The sequence below is a fragment of the Meleagris gallopavo genome, chromosome 15, assembly GCF_000146605.3.
Source record: "Meleagris gallopavo isolate NT-WF06-2002-E0010 breed Aviagen turkey brand Nicholas breeding stock chromosome 15, Turkey_5.1, whole genome shotgun sequence".
Lineage (NCBI taxonomy): Eukaryota > Metazoa > Chordata > Aves > Galliformes > Phasianidae > Meleagris > Meleagris gallopavo.
Genome location: NC_015025.2, coordinates 3481670 through 3497928, shown reverse-complemented (window position 1 = coordinate 3497928; position 16259 = coordinate 3481670). Strand labels below are relative to the sequence as shown.

The window sequence follows — 16259 nt, the reverse complement described above, 5'->3', positions numbered from 1 at the left end:
AGGAATATTTTCCATCTTTGTTGTCAGTTTGAGACTGGCAGCTTTCTTGTATTGTACCACTCTACCAGATTTCTGGGTCATTTATTTGTTCTCCTCATCATGAAATCTCTAAAGACTAGACCACCTGTCTAAGCACTGAAACAAGTTTCCTATTTTTGCTCCTCCCAATATATCCCCATCACACATGGAGCAAAAAAGAGGGAAAGAACGGGTTGTTAATAAGGGAGAATAGCTTTCTCTTACGGCCTTCCTAACTCTAGCTAAGTAAAATGAAGGAAAATGTGAAGGACTTCTGAAGACCCAAAGTTCAGCAGTACAAAGTGGAAGAAAAACCCCAACCACATATTAGATATGTCAGGGACATGAAAAAGTGAAATACATGACAAAGACCTACAAAGAACAGATTAGCAAACACCGAAATAGCATATCCTGGGTTACAGATAGTCATAAGACTTTTGTCAGAAGACAAAACCATTAGAAATTATGGAGTTTCTAATAGGCATGTTCTGCTTTTATTCCTGATGACTCTTATGACAAAAACACCAGACACCATTCAGAATGGCTAAACATGTTACACAAACCTAAAACAAGCACAAAACAAAAAATTCAAATCAAGATTGGCAATTGCATATTTTGCTTTTTGTTAAGGATGTTCAGTTTAAGTGTCTGCAGTGGCATTAGGTAGCACCTAACTATAGACAGTAGAAAAAGGCAACAAAACCATCTACTGTACGTGTAAACAGTACTATAATGCAGACTGCCAGCCTTGCTGGTATTGACCACTGCAATAGGAGCCAAGGAAATCTAAATGACTCCACTGCTAGGTCAGAAATGACCTCTTGGTTCAATAGTACTTAGAAGCAGAAAAAACTTGCCTTTTCCCTGGCAGATTTCAATTAATTTACCAATTGAATTATCAATAATTTAAAGCAGCAGTTTTAATGACTTATTTTAAAAGGCAATCAAAGGAAAAGACCAACTGCAGAGGGCAATCAAACAGAAGTTTTGAAGGGGTGCTGGCAGATCTATGTGTTTAACTTCTGAGAGCTGTTTCAGGAAAGGAGTTAACAAGAACATGAAAACCAAACTGGTTCTATCAGCACTGGGACTCAAAATTAGGTTCCTGCCTTGATTACTAAAACTAGGAATTAGGTACAACAGTTTATAAACTGCTTCCAGTGAAGTAGATGACATACACAGCATGTAGTCATTTGATAAGGGCAGAACCAGGTAATTCTTTCAGAAAACTAATATGAAAGTGAAAAATTTGAATTTTACCCCCTCGGTTACTGTTAGCAGAAAGAAAAAGAATCATATTTCAGAAACATTTTCAAAAAAACATCTTAGTCATAGTTTTTAAATACACATTAACACATCAGACCTTCTCTGATGTTTGCAATGTTCCTCACTAACACTTGCAAATTTGCATTTCTACAGTAGCACTCAGTGCCCAAATACAAGCTACATGTAGGCAGAAAGCCATAGGTACATGAAGAGAGCTCTGGAAACATCCAGGAACTTGCAGCTTAACCTTAACTCATTACATTGCTTTCAATACTGTTGCTCTCATCTAGCTTTTTCTCCCCCTTCATAGGTGCACAAACAATAAAATCCATATATTCAGATCTCTATATGAAAGTAATGCATAGAACTTGCTTTTCACAAGGAAATAGTAGATTCCCTCTGTATTTATGGGGAGACACCAACATCTATGTCTGCCTCTATACTGATCTGGAGGAAATCTAGATTGTTTGACGTAATTCAGAAAGTCAGTCAGAGAAGATTCAAGGGACAAATGAATTTCCTTCAAACAGAAAGAACCTCTGACTTTTCCTGGAAGAACTGAAACATTTATTTCTATCCACCATTAATGGAAATAAAAATTGATTACTTGCTTGTATGCTTAAGTTTACTGAAGCTCTAAGGTAAATGCTCATATACTCTCCATGATATTCAAAGACACCTTAATGACACACCTTGCTAATTAACCCCAGATATGACATTCCCACCTCATTCAAAAACTAGCATAAATACGCCATAGTTCTTAAGTAACTAAGGAGAAATAATAAGCTAATGACAAAGCATCAAATGTATTTCCTGTTCGTTTGATCCAAGATGTAAAAAATAAAAATAAAAAAAATCTATGTATAGCTATAATAGATATCTATGAAGTAGTTTTATATTTCATCACTAACTGCATGGTCCTTTTTGAAGTTCATAAAACCAAAACAAGGAAGTTAAGAACTAATTGGCTTTAAACAAGCTGGTTTTAGAAAAAAGATTAATGTTTCACCTTCTGTTGTCCAAGGTCCATTTGGAACTAAAGCTCTACTCCTGACTGATACTTCTAGATCAAGAGACCCCCTAATTTTTTTGTATTTATTACTTCATATTAAAAAAAAAAAAAAAAAGAACTCAGGTTTCCTTGTGTACAACTTCCACAGCTAATAACTGCTCTGAAGTTACTCTTAATCTTATGCAAAAGTACTGAAGTTAACAAATCTGAAAGTCCAATTTTCTCATGTTTCAATATAATTTATTTATGCATAAGCTAATTGTGAGATGGACCAAAACTCTTACAGCAGTATTTGTTAAAAGCCATTAAGAAGCCCAAAGAATCAAACAGCTCTGAGACTACATTCAGCCTTGAACATAGAAATGAAACTAACTTCATGTCACAAACCGTTCCAGTTCCCTAATCTAAAATACTACCACTAACTCAGTAGTGTGCAGAAGTTATTAACATTTGATCTCTACAATTATCAGCATCCTTAGTACAAGCAGCCCAAGATAATCTTTTCAGGAGGGATGAGTTTCATGTTATACTCACAAGACACGGAGATTCTTCAGTCCTGAGAAGTCCATCTTTGTAATTCTCGTTATATTATTTTTTCTAGATCACTGTAAGAGAAAAAAACAACACAGCACTGAGACATTGTAACTGACATCCAAAGTTCTGATAGGAAAAAGCATCCCCATCAGTGCAGTATCTATTGGCTACTCAAATTGTACAAACTAATATTTCCACTGAAATCTGAAAAAGTGGTTCCTTTGTCCTGCTTCTTCCTCTTAAACTTCACTGCTCTCTCACAAGAAGTTTTTTCTACTTCTATATTGGTCCTCATATGCTATACTTTTACATCTCCCTCAAGACAACAAACTTTTGAGAGCCAAAAATAGATTCAAGACCTGATTTTTATGATACAGCTGAAACGCAGTACTCTGCCCCCAAATGAACACTCAACTCTGGAGTTATTCCAAGCCCAAGTGATGCCTGATGCACACAGCCTGATGCACAAAGTTTGGCTAACTACATTTGATGGGAAAACTAGAAAGCATAGGGCTACTCTCACAAATTAAAGATCTGTAGTTACAGATCTGCTCCCTCTCAGCATCCTAACTAGGCAGGCTCTCCAACCCATTTTTTGGAAATGCCAGTTATCAGAAGATACTGTTAATAACACCGACCTGTTGCCCATGCTTATCACAACTTGCCAATTTGCATCTTCTATTTTCACTTGAATTCTGTATTTTCTAACACATCTGTTATGTGTCAACACATTTTCCTCATGTAGTCACATACCAAATATTATTTCCTGCACTGTTTCAGTCTGTGATAATTTATGCTCTACATTCCAAATTAATAAAAAACTTGCATCATACCTACAACAAGGAAAACCCACTGCAACCAGATCTTGGGCTGTCCAATTTTTTTGTAACGAGCACACCAAAAACACAAAAGAATTTCATATCTAAAACGTATCTTAATAGACATTAAAACAAAACACTCTTCAGCTTGAGTCAAATTCTATTTAAGTCTAAAATACATCAAATTAAAAATGAAGGAACCCATAAATCAATCCTACTCTTAAAAATCTTACTTAAAGCTTGCTCTCAGTACACTAAACTGCAGTGTAACTGCAGAATAACACCTCGTTTCCCAACGCAGAGTCTTTCTGTCATTTCAGAGGTGTCATCTTCAAAGCAGCAACTGCTGACATGGGTGTACCGTAGGTTCTGTGCTGTTTCTTTCCTTTGGATTTGCCCTTACCAGGCACCTCCAGAAGTCCTCCTGGTTGAACATCTTCTGTTGATTTTCTTTTTTTTCCTGCCCAGAGACTGTTCTATGTGACTTAGCGCTAATCACCAGGAACAAGAAACAGCTAGGTTTTATCCCTAGTACTCAGTCATGCTTACTCCTGCATAAGCAAAACCCAGCAAACTTAACTTTAAAGCAGGTATATTTCTTCAATTTCACACCACAAGTATATTTTGTCAGTTTCCTAGATACAAAATTACTTCAAAAAAAAAAAAAACAACAACTTAATATTGGAGTATTTTTTTTTTTCCATCTGATTCATATTTTATGCCTGGTAAAATGTCACTAAACATAATTAAAAAATACAAACATGCAAGCTCTTGGGTTAATAATTATGTCAATAGAAGACAGTATTTTTCTGAAGATCACAAGATTGTAAACACATGCCAACAAGTTTTGTTGTCTATGGATAAAAACAGTCTGATATGAAAAATCAGTCATGAGGCTTGACATTTCCTAAAAGACAACGAGATCATAAATTTACAAGAGAAAGTAGAGAATTGTCCTGTGAAATTAAATCTTATCATAGTTCCTGCATTAACATGTACTCTACTATACGTACAAAGGCTCCATTTCTTTTCCATTTCTAATAAAACTCAACAAGATAAAGGAAACTAACAGTCCTATTTTTATGCACATTTGGCAACCATCTGAAACCTTGACCCTGAAATAATTCCTAAAAAAAAAAGGTGAGTGTTTCAAGTTGAATATTTCTTCAGGTACAAAAAGGAATCCAAGGAAGGGGTACAGCTCGGAACTTCTAGGAATGCTTCAGGTGTCCCCTCTGCATTCTGAGAAATGCTGCCTGGGCTGGCTAACACTGAATGGCCTCTAAGTGCCTCACACCTTACTGCAAAGGGAATATGAAAGCTTTCAAAATAGAACAGTTAAATCATATGAAATCTTCCATATACTATTCTACAGAGGAAAACAAACAAACAAACAAAAAAAACACAACAGTGTTAAAATGTTGATGCATAAATAACTAGGAAAAATAATCTTTGATCCTTTAATCAGATACAAGTAAGAAAATTTGGCAATGTTGACCCGGCTAGCACAATTTAATAATTTTTTATCATGCAATTCCATACAAGCCTACAGTACAGCAGCTATTTAAACCAGTCTTTTTTCCACCTCACATCAGACTCTGTCAGCAGAATAGATGTACTACTACTAAGAAATATGCAAGTGTTCAAGAAATGCTTAAAATAATTTACATTGAATCAAAAGCATTTGTTTTTTGATGAGAAGCAGCATATTCTTCTACAGCATTAAATAAAAAGCACTTGCCATAGTCTCTAATTTCATTTTTCAAGTGTAACTCAGGTTGTCAAAGAAGCAGTTGGATATGTTGAAGTTTATGCTTGTGAAAAGGTATATTTTATTTTCAACATTCAAAGAAATACACTGATTTCTTAGCATAATTGCCATGTTCCCCAAGTGCTTCTAAACATGAGAACAGAGTTTCTTCTAATATGAATGTCATCCTTAATTAAACAAAATGTTAAATACATGGATGAGTATGGGTAACTGCACTCATTCGTCGGAGGAAACGACTCTTCAAATTGGTAAACACATATAATCATTTTCTCATGTGTTCCCTAAACCTCATCTGCAAACCAATTTGGAATTAAGCTCCTTTTAATATCATTTTAACATGCTGGTGCATTCACTTACTGTAACTGAAAGGTTAAATGAAGAAAACAAAAACCTACACGCAGTTCTGTAGAGATCTCACCACAACTGAGCGCAGTCTGGCACTCAGATATCAGCAATAATGATGATTAAGCTTGGAGTTTACAATGACCAAAACAAACAAACCAAAAAAAAACAAAAAGAAACTCACTCTGGCCTGTCTACAAGATTTGTGCCAGGGTCAAAGGAAGCCACAGTGTGAGATCTTCATCTTTTACCCCTGCAGCTTAATTTGCCAGAGACTTCATAAAGAAAGAATATATTATGGATTGTTTAAAAAACTCAAGTCCTAAGATGCAAGTCCAATTATTCTACATTTTCCATAATGGTAAAATTTTCACTGATTTTTGCTATTAAAAATGGAAGCCATATAGTGTTCTTATATTTTCAACCTAAGGCATAAGCAAAACATTACCAGAAATGAAACAGTATGTAAGATACACTATTACCAACAACTAGTAACAACTATTTGGTCTGTAACATTGAAATGCATTTCTTACAGTTATTGGTAACAAAAATCTTAAGCCATGAAATGGTTTAGAAAAACAGAATAAACTGTTGAGTTGGTTTATGCATGTTAAGACACTACATACTTTTATAATAGAAGAAAGAAGTTATTCTGTTCCCTTATCAAAAACAAGGGATAATGATAATAAGATGTAGGTGGAAAGGAATCCCTACATTTTAACTGTAAGTTGAAGAAATAGGTGATCCTTGATACAGACAGGTAGGTCAACTATATTTAAGAATAATTAAAGTAAAAAACAAAACAAATACATTTAAAAATGCCCACAAAACAGCATCAACAACAACAAAAAAGAAAATACAACCACACCACACAAAACAACAACAGGGCATTTCCACAGTATGTAACAGCCACTGAATCATGCTCTTCTCAAGGAATACCTTTGAGGCATGGCCTACATTTTTTCAGATTTTCCAGCTTCATTTCCTCTGTGTTTGCAGTTCAGTTTTTTGACCCTGGTGCATCATTAACTGGCACTGGCATGCCAGGTGACCTGACTGCAAAGGCACTGGGAAGAATTAACTCTGGAGCAAACAACGCATAAATAGTTTGGTGTTCTATTTGCATGTTGTTTCCCATCTGCTTTTTATGCCATTCCTTTGAAGGTGTTCCCTTGTCTGTGTCTAACAAAAGTTCTACCAAAGCACAGCAATCGGCAGATCAGAATTCTCCCGAGTCAACTTAGTCAGCTGAGGGGCACACAAAGCAAAGAGTCACTATCCCCTTGTTTTGCCCATTGTGACAAGCCTTAATTCTCAGCACAACACATTCTCTCAGTATGAACAGGTGTACACAGACTTCCATTCCTGTCATACATAAAGAAAAGCTTTTTTTTTCCCCCCCTTTCAAGTCTGTCAGACCAATCCCATGCATCAACTTCATTCCTCTCTTCCTTCAGCCCCAGGAACATTCCCACTATTCTGCACTATCCTCACAGCAAGTTCTGCAGCACTCTGTACTGAGAAAGACTTTCTTGAATGCTCTTTGATCAACACACATCCTTAGATTGCTTTTTCCTCTACCCCTGTAGAATGGCACAACCTACACTGCATACATAAGATCAATCATCCTATTAAATCATCCTGAACAGTAGTAGCTAAGTTAAAGCTTCCATTTCATCAAGTAAAGCTACTTGGACAGCACCCTAAGCTGTAAGACAACCCTTCTTCATGAAGTAAACTTACCTTAAACCCTTTGGATTTTATTGATAATGCTTCCTCTGCATTAAAAAAGCAATATTTACCTTCTGAACACCTACCTGTCCAAGCAAGCTTTCCCTCAAGGCTCGGCTGCCATTTGAAGTAAAATAGACTAAAACCTTGACAAACTACTATGTAACACTTCCTCCTCCTGTTCAGAGTAGGTCTAGCACTGCTGCAAAAAAGCCCATTGCCACAGGTTACCCCCTTACTCAACTAAACTTTGTTACTGTAAAGTTATTGAACTGTTGCAGACTTCAGCGGTTTACAGCTGGTATTTGTGGGCAACTTAATATTTTATATTTCCCTTATAAAAAGTCTGACAGCTGATTATGAGCCCACTAGTGGGTTTCAACTACAAAAAGCTAAAAACCTTAACATCTGATCTTGGTTGACTTTCAAATACATCGTGGCTCATAAGAATTGTTGGAAGCAAACACACAAGCAGCTTTGAAAAGAAACTGGATCAAAGACACAAAGAAAATTATAAGGTCACAGTGAATTTAATTTATATTTAGCTTCAACAAATTTCTATCTGCAGAAACATTCGCTCAACACGAAATTTCTATTGCATGAAATTCCTGCACTTTGCATATTGTGTGAGGCCAAATGGATCTTCATTCTGACTCAGAACACCCATCCTGCCCCAAGCATGCACAGGCCCAGCTACAACTCTTGGTCGCTTCATGTTCAGATAAATACTGTCCCAAAGAAATGAACAAAACACCACTGTGGAAGATAGGTTTATTTTGATCCATCAACACCTCCGTTGAAAGCATTCATTAAAATGAGAAGAACCTGGAACAGTCATCAACACCAGTTTTAGTAAAGCTTTTGATACTAATTCCCTATTGTCAGTCTGTTTTCTTTTTAGCATAAGTATGTCTTCTTTCAAGGCAATCTACTGAACCTTAAAATCAATTTAAATATTTTAAAGCATCTCCAAAATTCTCCGGAGCATTCCACTATGCAGATCCAAGCCACACCATAAGAGCTAGACAGACATCCTGTTACACCACTTCAGGTGACAATTACTCTTCTGAGCACCCAACACTCTCCAAGTATCCAGAGTTCTACTTGATGACCGCTCTCTTCCTTGAACTTCATTAAGTTTATAAATCTTTGAGTAAATCCATAAATCCAGTTGCCACAGACACATTGTATTAGTGCTCTACACTTCTGGACTCCTGTATCTCAGAGAACACATACACCAGGACAATCTGAACCTGTAATTCTTACATATATAAGGTCAGAATTGAGATTGACAACAAGAACATTCAGATTATTATTTAAAAAAGCCAATAATCAAAGGCAATCTGATGCTGAACTCTTGTAATCATTTCAAAATAATAATTTAATACTCGCATGTATAAATACAAAATCCTTATAGAAAATTCAAATGCTTACATACACAAGGATGCAAAAAATTCTTTAAAAAAGCACTAAACAGCCCTATTTCAATAAGCTTTTATTACTCAATCATCAATTTGCTACTTGATGAAATATTGAGCGCTTCAGTCTGCGGTAATTCAAAATTTCAAGATGTACAACTACAGTAAGAGATGAGCATAACATAGGTGAATCCCTAACTTAATTCCCCAACCTTTTTCCAGACTACATATAAATACTACTTATTTATTCTAATCAGGGACCCATTTTGGAGCTAGTTCTGACTCCCTAGCTATGCCTCCTGGGTAGGCAGCTCTCAGTGCAACTCCTTCCCAGATTTTTTGCTCTTTGTTGCTGTTGTTGTCATTTTGCTGTTGTTTTTACTAAGCCTGTGAGGCTGGCACTACACAAGTTCAGAGGTATGCAAAAGCCACTTGGCCTGATCATTACAACTGCAAGTGGAATATTTGCTTTAAGACAAGCTTCTACTTAAAGGATTTTTCTAAGCTGCAATTTCTGCTGATTTGGAAAAGCACCAAATTCCAGGCTTAATCCTGTTAGCTTTTGGTCAGAAAAGAAGCTGCTTAAAGTTAATTCTCTTCCTGAAAGAAACCCAATTATTTCATTTGATTAAAGCTATTCATTGTCCATGAATTTTCTAGCGTGAAGAAGTCTGCCTCCCTTTTTTTTTCTGGGGTACCAGACTGGCAAATAGTGGCATTCTGAACAACAAAAATGAAGATCATCTCTGACACCCATAACTTGATATCAGTAGCTGATTTTGCATCTCAGTGTTCAATACCACAGGTCCTATCTGGGTGCTATTTATGAAAACACTTATTAATCAATTTGTCTTTAGTCTAAAAAGACATTACATGAAAAAGAAATTATATAAAGGGAAAAAAACTTGCAATCCATAGAGAAGGGACACTAGAGCAACAGTTTCAACTTCAAGTCCTCAGATGTTCTCCCTTTTAAATTAATAAAGAATTCAATAAAAGCAGTAGAAAAAATGCATACTCTATATTAAGAAAAAATAATTATCACATACTTCAAAAGACCTCTCTTACACAAGTTACACAGTACTAAGATTGTTTTTTGTCCAGCTTCTTCATACATAGATATTTTTAGACATAGAATCTCAAGTACACAATTTAGAATACCTGAGAACAGGAGCTAAGTATCTGCCATGTACCAGCTCCAAACTATATGCATTTAAGTCACACTTGTGATAAACAAATCATCAAGACAGTCATTACTCTCAAAACAAATTGCATTAAACTAACATCCTACGTAATTCAAAGTTTATAAAATGAACTTTCCTAAGAAGCAAACAGGTAAGGAGTCAATGCATCATCTACATCTCACATCAAGGCAAACTTCAACTAGGACACATTGTAGAGAAGTTCCAAAAGTTCATTAAGAGTAGAAGAAAAATAATTTCTATATGAACTAAATTGTGACAGTTTGGGGGATAGAGATGTATTCCTTATTATAAATGAAAAAAAATCATGCAATCTAAATAATTTTTTTATTAATGATAAATCAACTTGGTAGTAACAGATACAAAATCAAAATACAAAAGCTAAAACCAACTGATAACAATTCAATCCAGATTCCTGATCCTAAAGTGTTACAGATACCTAACAGGACCCAATACCTCCAAATAACTCAAGCAGCAGTCTGAAGAAACAAGGCTTTTATTGTTTTGCCATTACACTGTTAGAGGACTTGGTCGATCCAAGCCACCTGCTGGAACGACGGCTGAGTCATCCCCTGAAAATCTGCCTCTTTCATTTGTCTGCCCAACCCCCACTCACTTTGCAAGGTAACCATGAACACAAACACACACAGGTGAACTAGAGAAAACTTGCATTTTCACAAGGTAAGTTAACCATTGACTTGAATGCCTGCTGCACTCTAGAAGCTTAAAACCAAGAGGAGTTCTCAGTGTTTCTGAAAGCTGCCTTTGCACAAGGTTCTTCAGTGAAGCCCCTCTCTGTGAACACTTTCATTCACAGAATGAGAACACGCTAACGCCATGCTCATTCAAGAGACATGTCTTTTCTCATGTCGATGTATTCACTTCAGTATGTCTGTTTTTGGCTAGTCTCACTATCTGTTCTGTTAACTATTTTCCAGAATTTCTTCTATGGGGTTAATTTGCCTTTAATGGATACAGAGTGCCACTAGCCTCTTAGCCTTAAATGACTATAATTCCCTATGGAAGGCACTTGGCAATTCTCTTGTGCCTTCAGTCCAAGAGCTTCAAAGTTACTATGATAAACTACTGAGTTATAACATTACCCTGAAGCCCTCTGGCAGCACAATCTGCACATCTTCAGATTTAACGTATTTTCAACTCAACTTAGGCAATGCAGGAAATAAAGACCTGGGATCATATTTTATGAAACAAACAGATTCCATTAGTTCACAAAACACTTGGGCAAGTACGAACTTCAGTTGTAAAGAAAAACAAAAAAATCAACTCATTCCATTAAAGAGAAAATAATACACCCCACCTCTATATAAAAAGACAAGTTGTTCTTTGCTTCTTAAACTAGAAACAGTTGACTTCTCAAATTAGCATGAGAAAAATATTTCTTTACTGACTTCTGGGAAGACTGGTACTCTCTAAATATTCCACAATACAACTAATTGTAAAGATGTTCTACATCTTCAAACTAATTTTAGACAGAACATGAAGAACATACATGTTTTCAATTTACTTAAGAAATATCCTGTATAGCTCAAACAGCTAGAGAGAGAGCTTGCCCTCTTGCTAGCTGTTTCCAGGGGGCCAATTTTAAATATGTAAGAGCTCAATTTTAGGTCACTGATAGTCCGTGTTTTCCATAGTCCATAAGTCACTTTTATCCATGCTTTTCATACTCAAACATGCGAAGAACACAAAGAATAAAGTTACTGGGAGGAGACAGTGTCAACTGATAGAACCATACTTAATCATGCCTTTGTGCGATGAGATGACCAGCTATACAGAGTACAAGTGAAGAGAGGATATCCTCACACTGATTTCAGCAAGACCTTGGCACTGCTGTCCCATACTCTCTTCAGACCCAAACTGATCAGATATGGGCTAGGTAAACAAACAGTCTGGGTGCAAACTGGCTGGACCTCTGAGCATGCAAGGTGATCAGCAGCTGGCTCCTAGTATTCTCCCTTTGAAATCGATGGTAGGGCCAATATTGTTTAATGCCTTTATTAAAGACTAGAATATCGGAGTGCATGCTTAACTTCACAGACAGCATCAAATAAACAGGTGCAGCCAGTACACTAAAAGGTGAGGTGTACTATAAAAAGGTCAGAAAATTAGGCTGACAGAAACCTTAAAAAGTTCAAAAGGGAAAAAAAAAAAGAAAAAAAAAAGTCATGTACATACAAGAAAGCAAGCCCTGCAACAATTACAGCCAGGCTCTGACTGACCAAGAAGCTGCTTTGGGAAAAAGGACCTCAAAGTCCCAGAGGGCCACAAAACTGTCAGCAGTAAGCCCTTTGAGCAGTGAAGGCCACCATAGACCAGACACGAGCAAGAACCAGCAGTGTGCAAGACTTGACTAACACCTCTTGTATTCAGCACTTTGAAAATTCATCTGATCTACTCTTACAGACTCAAAAGCACAAAAACAGGCTGACAAAGTGGAGAGAGTAAAATAGAGGGCCATAGCAATGATCAGGCAGCTGAAATATTGAAACATACAATATGAATATAGGCTGAAAAAGCTGCATCTGTCAAACTTAAATATAGGATTCTGGGGAGATTTTACTGCAGCCTTTAACTACAAAGAAGGTAGCAGGACAGGAGAATACAGACCCCTGTCTCTGCTCTACAGAAAGAGGGAATAATATACGAATGAACATTGTAGAGAAAAACAAGTCCTGCCAGAAACACCAGGTCCCAAAAGGACTCAGAAATATTCTGCATAGCTTCACCAGCATCAGCACTGCACAAAGTATATTAATACCACAGTATCAGGATCAGGTAATTTTGAAAGTCATGTTAAGCCAAAATAACAATAAATTATTAGATTGCTACACAATAGCTAGAAAGTACAAATTCTATGCTGCAGTCCATTGTCCATTGTATTTTAACACAATACAGCTTTTAATTTGAAAAAATTAGACAGCTCCTTCAGATTATAGAAGGTTCTTGGATATGACTCAGTGTTTTCTTCTTGTCTGAGAGAAATAAGAGAAAATTGATCTTAAGAGGTATCTAAATCCTGAGAATAAACTAGCCATTTCCAAGCCAACTACAGTAGCTTGGTTAATGGTCCACATTAAGTGCCCAGTTGATCTGGAACTGCTTGCAGGCAACACAGTTCTGTCTTCATCTTCGTTTTTAAAAAAAGAAGAAAAAAAAAAAAAAGAACTTGGCAACTGTAGGTGCTAAAAACACCAAGGAAAAATTGCTTTTTGAAACTCCTGCAGAAGCTAAATTTCCCATTAAGGGGATTGTTGTTTAAAGTCAGACCTGAGGCCTGCAGAAAGCACCATAATGGACAAGTAATTTAAGTACTATTTCTTCAAGGAAATACATGTTTGTTTCAGCCTGCAGAAATTCCTGACTAATCACTATACCTTGCAGTTTTCATTAGGTTATGTTGGCCAAATGATGTTCTAGTAGTGCATTTCGCACTCTCGTGCCTTTCAACTTTGCCCTCAAAGTTTTGTAGGCTACTCTTCTACTCAAGATCTAATGTGGCCTTGCCATCTGTGCAAGACAGACAAAGTCTGCAGGAACGATAAAATAGGATTAAAGGGGCCCAACTTCAAGTGCCACAACACAAATACAGACCTTATGAAACAAGCAGGAAGAGCTGAAGTTCTTATTGCAAAGGCGGAAAGACAACAATTTTGAAATAACCACATGGTGGGATTGCTTAAGTTGTCAGCCCATGTCTGATGATGGCTGCATACAGGGCTCTCAAAGACATACAAGGAGGAAGAAGAAAAGAAGAGGTTTCTCTTCATGTATAGGATCAGCTCAAATGTCTGGAGCTTTTCTATAGACTGGATGAGAGGATCATTGAGATTGGGCTGGTCTGGGTCAGAGAAGAGGTCAGTGATAGAGTCATCATGGTGGAAGTTCACTACAACCACTCACGCAGGAGGAAGGAGGGCACACACTGTTCTTCAAGCAATGAGAGGAAGCCTCCAATCACACACTTCGGTTCCTAAGAGGGACTTGAACCTCCCTGATACTTGCCAGATAGGCAGCACAGAGTAGGCAAATGACTTGGGAAGTTTCCAGATGGTGCCAGACATAACAAGATGCTAGATGGGCCAACTAAGGGGTTGATTTCCTGATCTGCCACTTACATGTGAGAAAGTAATTGGGGTATGACAATAAGTAGCATTGCCACAAAGCAATGACATTCAAAACACAGAGAAGTGCAAGGGTGGTAAGTAGCTGCACATAGGCTTGGATTTCAGAAAAGCTTAATTTTTCAGAATTCAGGAGACTTGCAGGATTTATCCTCCACAAAACTGTCTGAAATAACTATAGCTCCATCCAGATGCTGAGTAAAAACAAGCAGGTGTGTCAGAACACCACTTGGGCTTCAGAGGCATCTTGCAACTGAGCTGCAGTGCAGAAGAGAAGGTATGGTACACAGAGGTGCAGAACCATTGCCAGACACAAAGGGACGATATTAGCAAAATCACAGCTATGCTAAAGTTTAAACTGCTAATGGGCATTAAGAAAAGCTTCCAGCAGTATATTAGCTGTAAAAGAATAAATATGGAAAGTACGATGGTTTAGTGACAGACTGAGGTGCTCATTGCCTTTGTTTTATTAAGTCTTTGTTTTATTAAGTCTTCCCTGACAGAGACTTGCCAGCCTTCACAACTAAAGACGAGTTTCAAGGAAGAATCAAGATGAGCATCTCCTAAGAATTCCTAACCTGTAGGATCAGATAAGATGCATCTGGAACAGCAAGATCTGTCTGAAAAAGCGCACCCTCACAGTGACATCATTCATAAGTACTAAAAATATCTGATAAATAGAACAGGTAAGTAGTGCATTTGTCTTCAAAAAGAATGATACAGCAAGGAACAGGCTGGTCAATATCAGACTCGCTTCTTTGTCTCATGGAAAAGTCACAGAGTAAACACTATTAGAAGCAATTTCTAGGCACAGAGAAGATGACTGGAAATAGCCAACAGATTTATCCAAGGTGAAATCACCCTTGAACAATCTGCCTGAACAATAAGCTGTAGCCACTTATGTGAAGAGGGAGGGAGAACAGTGAACAAAGTCTTTTCTGAGTGCATCTGGAATGCCATGTTCAATCTGGGGCTCCTCAGTCCAAGAAGGATTCTAAAAAACTTGATCAAATCCAGCAAAAGACCACTGAAATGGTCTTTACGATGTAAGATGAGTCTGAGGAAGCTTGTTTATCTGGGGGAAGGGCAGGCTTCAGGGTGACTGAATAGCAGTCTTCCAATAACTAAAGAGAAGTTGCTCAGAAGATGGAGCAAGAGTTTTTAATAGAGGTACACAGGATGAGAAAGACATAATGATTATCAATTGAAACGGGAGCGTTGTGGTTTAACCAGGCAATCAGCTGAGCAGCACACAGCTGCTTGCTTGCACCCCTCTGTCAACGGTTTACGGGCTGGTTCGGCCCGGTTCCGTGACTAGAAGGGCGGAGGGATCCGTGGATCCGCGCCCCCAGAAAAGGAAAATAGGGGACCCCGAAATAATTGAAAACAGTAGCAACAATCTGAGGTGGAATAAACTAATTTACTAAATATGATATCAGCAGAATTTTATAAGGAGAGAGAGAGAGAGTGTGTGAAATTGAAGGTGGATTGGCCTCACCACAACGCTGAGATGAGAAGTGCAGTCCAGAGAAGCACAGGCAGAGAAGCGAACATCAGGTGACCTTGCCGGGAGTTATATCTCCTCGCTGACCACAAAGCCACCTGGGGAAATGTAGCTCTTCTTCTCCTCCGGACAGGCACCAGAACTTGAGCATCAGCAGTCAAACCCCCAGTGTATTACATGATGTTATGATGTGGAATACTGATAACGAAAAATCATGAAACCATGACACCCTCCAAATGAGGATGAGAACTGAAAACGAAACAGAACTTGTGGGTTGAGATAGAAAACTATTTACTAAGGCAGAAGAGGAAAATGGAACAAAAATGCAATGATAACTATAAAAGTGCCTGCTGAGCAATGACCTGCCAGCAACACAAGGTCTCACCACCAAGTGACACCCAGCAACACCCAAGCAGCCAACTCCCCACAGCTTTATGGCCTTTCATGTGATGTCATGTGGTATGGAATAACCCTTGGCCTAATTCAGGCCAACTGTCCTGG

The 16259-nt window shown here is 37.6% G+C and overlaps 1 protein-coding gene across 1 annotated transcript in view; it reads right to left on the bottom strand.

Annotated features, from left to right (window-relative positions):
* SLIT3 (slit guidance ligand 3) overlaps positions 1-16259 on the bottom strand; it is a 484962-nt gene that overhangs the window by 454563 nt on the left and 14140 nt on the right. Inside the window, exons 2-3 of the mRNA XM_031555673.1 lie at positions 8193-8201; positions 2831-2893 (exon numbers count right to left, since the gene is read on the bottom strand). Of these exons, the coding sequence (XP_031411533.1) occupies positions 2831-2893; positions 8193-8201 (72 nt within the window). The remainder of the gene's footprint in view (positions 1-2830; positions 2894-8192; positions 8202-16259) is intronic.